Raw genomic sequence first — 10,000 nt, forward strand, 5'->3', positions numbered from 1 at the left:
ATTTATTATCTTCAACTGATAAAGACCAGAAGGCTTTCGTCCTGCTTTGGTTTTAACAGCTCTCATTGGCATGTGCAGTGGGTTACTGTTCAAGGTACTGAGCTAGGCAGGAAAGCTTACAAATGTGTGCTGTAACATACAAAGCGTTGGTCAGTGTCTGAAAACATTGATGCTCAGTGACCAGTTTCTGCTGCATGGATTATGGAAGGGTGCATTGGGTGGTTTTCTACCTGGTGGATCTGTGACCGTTTCAGAGTGGCCTTAATCTACCACAGAGAGTATTGGAGGACACTCGTGAAAACGTTTCAAGAACTTTTAGTTTTCAGTTATTCTTCCCGCTCCTACAAGACAGACCTGCCTCATATGTTTAAGTCTATAGAAACAAGTGATCATGTGTCTCACATGATGACAAGCAGTACTGAGAGATGTGCAAACCCCCGTGACGGATTTATTGCCTTATCTAAGTGAATAGTATGGTTTGTGTCTTTTTCTTGTGTCCATCATCTCCAGGTGATTCCTGTACCACTCAGCTGTTGTGCTACTGAAGACATTAAAGAGTCCTTTATTTTACAAGCACAAGAACAGGAGATTGAATTATTAGAAATCCCAGAGCACTCGGATATCAAGCAAGTATGAAAAAAGACTGTCACCTCTCATTTACTTATCCTTTCTGGTTTGGCATTTCATCCAGCAGTAGCCTCACATGACCAGATTAAGCAGTCAGGAGTTGTGATACACTGCAGGCCTGATTTACCTCTTGAGGTGAAAATATTGTGAGTTGCAGGTGGTCTGCATCTCTAACATTAAGCCCTGTATGAATAATTGCTGTAGGCTGACTATCTGGGGTAGCCTTTAATTAAACATTCCTAATATGACCTTTTATTTGAATAAAACCCCTGAGGTTCCCATAGGTCAGTGCAGTTTTCACTGCAGTTTTCTGCATGATTGAATTTATATAAAAAAACCAAACCCTTTACGTTTTGTAGAGTAGTCCTCTCTCTGTTATAGTGGCTGTAAATAAAGCTCAGAAGCCAGAAATGTCTGAGGTGAGGGGATATAAGAAATAAGTCTCCATCTGGCATGCTAGTCATGTGGAGATGGCTGGCCAAATTCACTGCTGACAAGAGCAGGTGCGGCTCCATTTGCTTCAGTGGAAAAGTGCCAGTTTATGCCAAGTGGTTGACTCTTGGAGCACTTGCCTGGCCAGAGTTTAGAAAGCACTTGCCCTTCTTGCTGGATCAGTGAGTAATAACCAACAGCAGTCTAGCTTGCTGTGTCCTTTGGGCCCATTACTCCTTGGAAAACACATTTGCAGCCAAAGTAGCAACAAGCCAAAAATTAGGTCCCAACTTTTTCTTTTAACTCTGACACACTGAGATTCATCTCAAGCAAAGCTGAGGCTTTCCTCAGGCTGGCTCAGAGAAAGCTTCTGTTAGGATATGGGAACAAAACTACTTAACTTTGTAAAGCCGCTAGATGCCATGAATAAAACCAGATCACTTTCGACAAGGAGTATTACGAGCTCTTCTGTATAGCTCTTCATGCTCCAGAGGAGTTGACTGGCTAGCTTCTGCTCAATAAATAACACAGATGTGTTTGTATTACTATGTAAGGCAATGCAAAGGTTTAATAATACCCTCTCTATGTCCAAAAGTATAAGGCCTTGATTTTCAGCATGCTGGGCTGTGGAAATTAATTATTATTTTAGTTTGGTTTCAACATATAAACATAAAGATGCTTTATGCTGGTCTGTAGGAGCCTTGACAAATTAAAACTACACTCGTTTTCGGTGATCTCTCGAAGTCGAGGTTGATCTTTCACAGGTTTTATTTTTCATGGTTCCTTTGGTGACTGAGGAATCTGATCCTTGAGCACAGGCTCATTGGCAGACATTGCAGGTAGTGGTGTAAGACAGGATTGGGCTGCAATTGCTGCATGACAGTGGTAAACTGAGACAAAAGCAACATTAGCCAAACCAGCTGCCTTGCTGTGCACAAAACCAGACATCAGCATGAGGTGAATGTCTCCTAATTTGGGTCCTGCAGAACCCCAAACACAACATGTGCTTTAAAAATCTCAGCATCCTCCAAATGCTTTTCACCATGCACTAATGGTGAGCTTATCTGGGGGGGTTTCAGAGCAGAGGGAATGAATTTCTAAGTTGAGGCCTCCTGTCCTACTATCAGCATCCTCTCTGGTAAACCAAAGAGGCTGCACTTTGAGCACTTCCATTGATCTTATGTCAGTATCTCGCAAGGGGGAGGCATCACAAGCAGGCAAGCTCCAAGCCATGTCGGGCTTCATAAGTCAGAATAGGCGCTGAACCTCCACCCACAAGCTAATGGGCAGCGCAAGTGCAGATCAGAGTATTAGTGTTAGGAGCTACTGGCAAGATACTCTATTTGTTTTTCAGCAGCTTTAGTTTCCAAATGGACTTATGGCACTGTAGCCCCATGTTGCCCTAGTGTAATTTTAACGAGTGGGGTCCCTCGGGGATCAGTTCTGGGTCCAGTTCTGTTCAGGATCTTCATCAATGATTTAGATAATGGCATAGAGAGTACACTCATAAAGTTTGTGGACGATATCAAGCTGGGAGGGGTTGCAAGTGCTTTGGAGGATAGGATTATAAATCAAAATGATCTGGACAAACTGGAGAAATGGTCTGAAGTAAATAGGATGAAATTCAATAAGTACAAATGCAAAGTACTCCACTTAGGAAGGAACAATCAGTTGCACACATACAAAATGGGAAATGACTGCCTAGGAAGGAGTACTGTGGAAAGGGATCTGGGGGTCATAGTGGACCACAAGCTAAATATGAGTCAACAGCGAAACACTGTCGCAAAAACAAACATCCTTCTGGGATGTATTAGCAGGAGTGTTGTAAGCAAGACACAAAAAGTAATTCGTCTACTCTACTCCGTGCCGATTAGGCCTCAGCTGGAGTATTGTGTCCAGTTCTGGGCGCCACATTTCAGGAAAGATGTGGAGAAATTGGAGAAAGTCCAGAGAAGAGCAACAAAAATGATTAAAGGTCTAGAAAACATGACCCTATGATGGAAGATTGAAAAAAATTAGTTTGTTTAGTCTGGAGAAGAGAAGACCGAGAGGGGACGTGATAACAGTTTTCAAGTACATAAAAGGTTGTTACACGGAGGAGGGAGAAAAATTGTTGTTTCTAACCTCTAGGGATAGGACAAGAAGCAATGGGCTTAAATTGCAGCAAGGGAGGTTTAGGTTGGACATTAGGAAAAAGTTCCTGTCAGGGTGGTTAAGCACTGGAATAAATTGCTTAGGGAGGTTGTGGAATCTCCATCATTGGAGATTTTAAAGAAAAGGTTAGACAAACACCTGTCACCTGGGAATCGTCAAGAAAGGGATAGATAAGAAGACAGAAAATATCATATTGCCTCTATATAAATCCATGGTATGCCCACACTTTGAATACTTCATGCAGATGTGGTCGCCCCATCTCAAAAAAGATATATTGGAATTGGAAAAGGTTCAGAAAAAGGCAATAAAAATGATTAGGGATATGGAATGGCTTCCGTATGAGGAGAGATGATTAAGACTGGGACTTTTCAGCTGGGAAAAGAGGAGACTAAGGGAGGATATGATAGAGGTCTATAAAATCATGAGTGGTATAGAGAAGGTAAATAAGGAAGTGTTATTTACTCCTCATAATACAAGAACAAGGGGCCACCAAATGAAATCAATAGGTAGCAGGTTTAAAACAAACACAAGAAAGTATTTTTTCATGCAACGCACTGTCAACCTCTGGAACTCCTTGCCAGAGGGTGTTGTGAAGACCAATACTATAACAGGGTTCAAAAGGGAGCTAGATAGATTCATTGCCAGAAACTGGGATTGGGTGACAGGGCATGGATCACTTGATGATAACCTGTCTGTTCATTCCCTTTGGGCACCTGCCTTTGGCCACTGTTAGAGGACAGGATATTGGACTCGATGGACCTTTCGCCTGACCCTGACAGACCTTTGGCTGTTCTTATGGGCTAGATCAGGGATGGGCAAACTATGGCCCATGGGCTGGGTCCGGCCCATCAGGGCTTTAGATCTGGACCGTGGGATTGCCTCCCGTGGTGCTGCAGGCCCCACACCGCTCTCAGAAGCAGCCGGCACCATGTCCCTGGGGCCCTGTGGGGGTGGGGTGGGTGGGCAGAGGGCTTCTTGCTTTGCCCTTGCCTCCAGGCACCACCCCCTTGCAGCTCCCATTTGCTAGGAACAGGGAACGGTGGCCAGTGGGAGCTTCGGGGGAGGTACCTGGAGGGGTGGCAAGGGCAGCGTGCAGAGCCCTGTGTTCCCCCTCCCCTAGGGGCCACGCAGGGATGTGGTTCTGGCAGCTTCCCAGAGCGCCGTGGCATGGGGCCAGGGCAGGCAGGCAGGGAGCCTGTCCTGGCCCCAGTGCGAGCCGCTGCCACCCTAGAGCCGCTTTAGATAAGCAGCGTTGGGCCAGAGCCCGAACCCCTCCTGCACCCCGCCCCCCCAACTCCCTGCCCTAAGCCCCCTGCCTGCACCTCACACCCCAACTCCCTGCCCTGAGCCCCCTGCTGCACCCTGCACCCCCATGTACCCCAACCCCCTGCCCTGAACTCCCTCCCACAGTCTGCACCCCTGCCCTGAGCCCCCTCCTGCACTCTGCACCCCTCCTGGACCCCAACCCCCTTCCCTGAGCCCACTCATACACTCCGCACCCCTCCTCTGCCCCAGTCCCTTGCCCTGAGCCTGTTCCTGCACACCGCAACCCCTCCCACACCCCACACTCCCTCCCACACCCCAACCTCCTGCCCTGGCCCTGCATACAATTTCCCCACCCAGATGTGGCCCTTGGCCCAAAAAGTTTGCCCACCCCTGGCTAGATAATACTTCGTCCTGCCATGAGTGCAGGGGACTGGACTAGATGACCTCTTGAGGTCTCTTCCAGTCCTATGATTCTATGAATCTTGAAATGATGAAGGCCTGCATGACAGAAGCCACCCAACTTGGGACTTGACATACACGTATAGTACGCTAGCTGCCTGTCTCGCTGTGTGTGTGCAGAAAGTGGGGGTGTGCATGCAAAGTATTCATGTGAATGTACTGCAAAACAGGCCCAATGAGTTGGTAACACATTTCAGATGTACACTGTTTTCCCTTCAGTGTTCTATAAATTCATCATCTTCATCCTCATCATCAAATGCACATAGTGTACTAAGAACCATTGCTCCAGCCAGAGTGACAATGGATGATGGCATCGTACCAGACATCACAGAGTGACGTTCCCAGATCTGGCTCAGTCCTGCAAATCTTTGAATCTCTAGGCAGACCCTCAGGCAATGCCAGGTTGGGTCAAGTGTGGCACCCTTTGCACATCAGTCTGCGAGCACAGTGAGCTGGGTGTTTTTGTCCTTCCTAGTGACATGGCTGAAGAGCACGCACTGCCCCTTTTGAATGTAGTGAGCAATTGGAGGAAGGCCAAATCACTGCAAGATTATGCCATTTCACACAAACAGTTTTATGCTCAGGATTTGGCGATGATGGTGCATGTGGAATGCCTCTAGTTGCTCCAAGTCTGCTTGTAGGAAGGTCCAGGTTTCTGACCCATATAGCAGTGTAGACAGTACACAGATCTGATAGATCCTGAACTTTGTCTTCGCACAGAGACGTTTTTGCGTCCATAGGAGAGACATGGACTTCATGCAGGAGACAACGAGACCTATTCTTCAGAAGATGACCAGTTTGCTGCAACCATTTGAATTCATCAGTGCTCTCCAGAGTGCTCATCCCTACCTGCACCAGGGTTCTGGTGACCCAACTTCAAGGTTCTGGACCTTGGTCTTCTTCCAGGAGACATTCAATCCCATTGTTTGGGTGCATTGTGGAAACTTTGAAGGGCAGGGCTAAAAATCTTTGGCTTCTCCACAGTGTCATAGGCATACTTTTTATCAGTGAACACCTCTTGACCAACCTTGATTCTGACATGTGGAGCCACAAAGTCCTTGTTCCCAGTTGATAGCTTGACGGGGTAGTGCAGTGGTGAGAATACAAACCTTGCTGCACACCTAAGGTTGTACAGAAACGTTGAAAGCTATGAATGTAGGCCCAAATTGGCCTAAGCAAACTCCATTTTGTCCTGTGATACTACCTTAGCTGCTGCTATCAGATGTGTGGTTTTCTAAGGGAAAAGAACACATGCTACTACTATGGTATATATATTCCCTCAATCTGGACGCACACAAACTAGACTTGTGTTATACATCAACAGACAGATGTTTAAAGTTAAACCAAATATCACAGATTTTCAAGCAAAAACTTCAGTTAAGTCTCTTTTCGCATGTGCTGATGGCTGGCAGAGATTGTTGCTCCCAGTGTGTTTTGTAGGACTTCTAATTTCCAGCCTAGTCACTAATTCCCCATGCTGTGGCACGAGGTGACAAAAGCGAAGATAAAAGCAGCTATGCTTCTGCCCTTGAACATTTTTTCTACAATAACAAGTTGAGTTAACCCAGAACTTAATTTGCTGGCTTTTGTTGATCGATTTCACAACGTTAGCCATACAGAAACATAACGTCTGTATCAGTGTTATCTTGAGTGCACAGTGTATCCCAGCAGCAGAAGACACTTGACCCCACACTGGCAAAGTTATGCTGGTCCCCCCCCTCCCGTCCTCCCCCCGCTGGCTGGCAGTTGCAACAAAATCACTTATGTTACAAGCTGTTTCTAAGTTTTCAGTTCTTTCATGGGGATTTTATATCTGAACATTTTACACTGTATGTATTTAGAAATCAGCTGCTCTGCTCACTTTCTGCAAATGACATTATTGTGCTTTTCAGACTTGGCTCAGGGAATCCAGGTTTTCCCACTGTGTGAAATGCTGGTTAATGTTTCAGCATCACCTTTATTCCCCCTCTTCTAGATTGCACAGCCGGGGACACCTTATTTTTACGTTGAACTGGATACAGGAGAGAAGCTCTTTCACCGTATTAAGAAAAAATTTCCCTTGCAGTTTGGAAGGTTTGTTTTTCCTCCTATTTAATTTTATCATGTTTAGTAGAATAAAATATACACTATACAATATAAAAGATGCTGCCCTACAGCAGTTCAGAGGGGAGCTGAGGGTACTTAGGCTAATGACCTAGAAAGGTGGGGAATTACTACCATCGTAAAACGAAATAACCCTAAACTTCTTAAGAACTTATTTCATCTGTAGAGCTCAGTCACTTACAAAAGAGGAATAAGTATTTAAAGATGGGGAAAGTGAGAGACAGAGATATGAAGTCATTTGTGTAAGGCCATGCAGTAGCATGGTGGCAGAACAAAGAATAGAATGTGCTTTAACCAGATGGCCCACCATCCTTTCTCTCCTCTATTTGAGGAATGAGGAATGGAGTCTGGAGTTTCATACTTGTTTGTAAAAATTCCATGTGTCTCCAGTTAGTTATGTGCTCCTAGCTCCAGAGCTACTGTGTCCAAACTCCTACCCACCTTCAGATCATAAAATCATAGTACTTCAAATGAAGAGGTTAATGTAGTGATGCAAAATCATGTATGTATGACATCCCTTATAAAGGCATTCTCTGTGGTTTACATTTCGTTTTCCATAGTAAAATGCCTTTTTAAAACATGAAAGATGGGTGGTTCATCTGAGTAGCAGCTTACTGAAGTTTTTGGCTAGGAATTCTGTCTGTTTATAAGTAGGCGTGGTAAAATTTGATTTTTATTTTTTTTTAGTAATGACAGACATCAATGTTTATTTTTAAATGTTTGTAATTTTTTATCTATTTAAATTTTTAGTTTCAGGAAATTATAGGGTGAGGGTTCAGACAGTTGTTTAATGCCAGTAGATATAAATTCAAAAAGTACTTTAAAACTATTAAAATACAAATTGTCAACATCACATGTCAAAATATACAAAGTAAATATCCTGAAATAAAACTCAAGCAGCATTTTTCTTTCTTTTCTTATCTGTAATTTTTGATAATAACTGATGGAAATGTTTTTTCATAGCTTTGTGTGTAATTCGTGAAATTGACATTTACCAACAAAAATCAAATCCAAGGTTATTTATGAGTGTGACTTAGTAGATCTACTCCCTTTGAACTCAACGGGAGTTTTCCTGCTGTATTCAGCATGAACAGAGCTTGTGCTTTGATATAACAAAGCCTCTGTGACCTAATTATTTCAAGTAATCTATTTGCAATTTAAAATATTCCAGGCATTGACTCGGGGGATGCTGTGTTTTGATTTTCTGGCAGGGAAGTGTTGGCAAGCGAAGCCATTCTGAATGTTCCAGGGCGAGCGGACTGGCAACAGTGTACGGCCAGCCGGGATGAGGCAGAGGCCGCTGCCAAGGCCTTCAGGGAAGACTTCCAGCCTTTTGATTTTTCTGAGCTGTAGTAATGCTGTGGACCCTGCAGACTCACGGACCCTTCTCCCTGCTTCGTCAGCGCAGCTGCCCTTGCCCTGGGCTGGGCACGCAGCTGAACTCAATCCATGCTGGGGCAAGGGGCAAGGGGCCAGGCAGGGCGCATGCACCTTTATCCCTGCAATAAAACTTTCTACTTTTCTGTGTCACTGATTTAGTGCTTTGCAAGGGAGAGCCTGGTCTTAGGGAGGTGGGGGGCAAGGACTGGTCTGAATGGGGGCAACTCTGCCTGGAAGCAGTAAGCATGGTGGGAGCGGGGCTGTTGGTTCCAACACACACTACACCCCTGCGGGACAACCCCACTCCACTGCTAATACACCCCGACCCCTGATAGCAGCCCCCAGTAATACTCCCAAGGACTCCAGTAACCCTGACCACCAGTGCAAACAGCTCCAGAAACCCCAATAACCCCCCAGACCCTGACTGCTAACAGCCTGGTAAACTCCCCTGCACCCCGATGCTGTTGTCTTGATACCCCCGTACTGCTGCTAACAGCTCCCCATTGACCTAATTCTGGCCCCACACATACCTCCTTGGTAAGTTCCCATTGTGCACCCCCCCCCCCGCCCCACAGCATTCCCTATCTCTGTGATTGCAGTGACCCCTGACTACTCTGACCACCTCTGAACCCCTAATAACTGCCCCCAGACCAAAGAGGCCCCTGATAAATCCTAGTGATCTCCAGCATCATGACCCGCTTTTAAACCCATTCCATTCCTTCCCCCAGCCCTCCAGGGAGGGCCATTATCTTTGAAAACTCATGGCGATTGGGGGAAGTCCCGGATGACTGGAAAAAGGCTAATGTAGTGCCAATCTTTAAAAAAGGAAAGAAGGAGGATCCTGGGAACTACAGGCCAGTCAGCCTCACCTCAGTCCCTGGAAAAATCATGGAGCAGGTCCTCAAAGAATCAATTCTGAAGCACTTAGAGGAGAGGAAAGTGATCAGGAACAGTCAGCCAAGGGCAAGTCATGCCTGACTAATCTAATGGCCTTCTATGGTGAGAAAACTGGTTCGGTGGATGAAGGGAAAGCAGTGGACGTGTTGTTCCTTGAGTTTAGCAAAGCTTTTGACAATCTCCTACAGTATTCTTGCCAGCAAGTTAAAGAAGTATGGGCTGGATGAATGGACTATAAGGTGGATAGAAAGCTGGCTAGATTGTCAGGCTCAACGGGTAGTGATCAATGGCTCCATGTCTAGTTGGCAGCCGCTATCAAGTGGAGTGCCCCAAGGGTTGGTCCTGGGGCTGGTTTTGTTCAATATCTTCATAAATGATCTGGAGGATGCTGTGGATTGCACCCTCAGCAAGTTTGCAGAAGATACTAAACTGGGAGGAGAGGTAGATACCCTGGAGGGTAGGGCTAGGATCCAGAGGGCCCTAGACAAATTAGAGGATTGGGCCAAAAGAAATCTGATGAGGCTCAACAAGGACAAGTGCAGAGTCCTGCATTTAGGACGGAAGAATCCCATGCACTGCTACAGACTAGGGACCGAGTGGCTCGGCAGCAGTTCTGCAGAAAAGGACCTAGGGGTGACAGTGGACGAGAAGCTGGATATGAGTCAACAGTGTGCCCTTGTTG

General features: G+C 45.7%; 1 protein-coding gene and 1 non-coding gene across 9 annotated transcripts in view; both read left to right on the top strand.

The window, feature by feature from the left end:
- CWF19L1 (CWF19 like cell cycle control factor 1) overlaps positions 1 to 8,571 on the top strand; it is a 58,127-nt gene extending 49,556 nt beyond the window's left edge. For 6 of the 8 annotated variants that reach the window (XM_073315853.1, XM_073315849.1, XM_073315848.1 and 3 more), the window contains 3 exons: positions 511 to 630; positions 6,914 to 7,011; positions 8,253 to 8,571. In XM_073315853.1, the coding sequence (XP_073171954.1) occupies positions 511 to 630; positions 6,914 to 7,011; positions 8,253 to 8,394 (360 nt within the window). In that variant the 3' untranslated portion in view covers positions 8,395 to 8,571. The other 2 variants (XM_073315851.1, XM_073315855.1) reach the window with 2 other exon arrangements.
- On the top strand, positions 213 to 349 carry LOC140899922 (small nucleolar RNA SNORA12). The gene has a single exon (XR_012155509.1). It is a non-coding gene; the product is annotated as a small nucleolar RNA SNORA12 (small nucleolar RNA).
- Positions 8,572 to 10,000: the final 1,429 nt, after the last annotated feature.

This window comes from Lepidochelys kempii, chromosome 17 (genome assembly GCF_965140265.1).
Source record: "Lepidochelys kempii isolate rLepKem1 chromosome 17, rLepKem1.hap2, whole genome shotgun sequence".
NCBI classification, from domain to species: Eukaryota; Metazoa; Chordata; order Testudines; family Cheloniidae; genus Lepidochelys; species Lepidochelys kempii.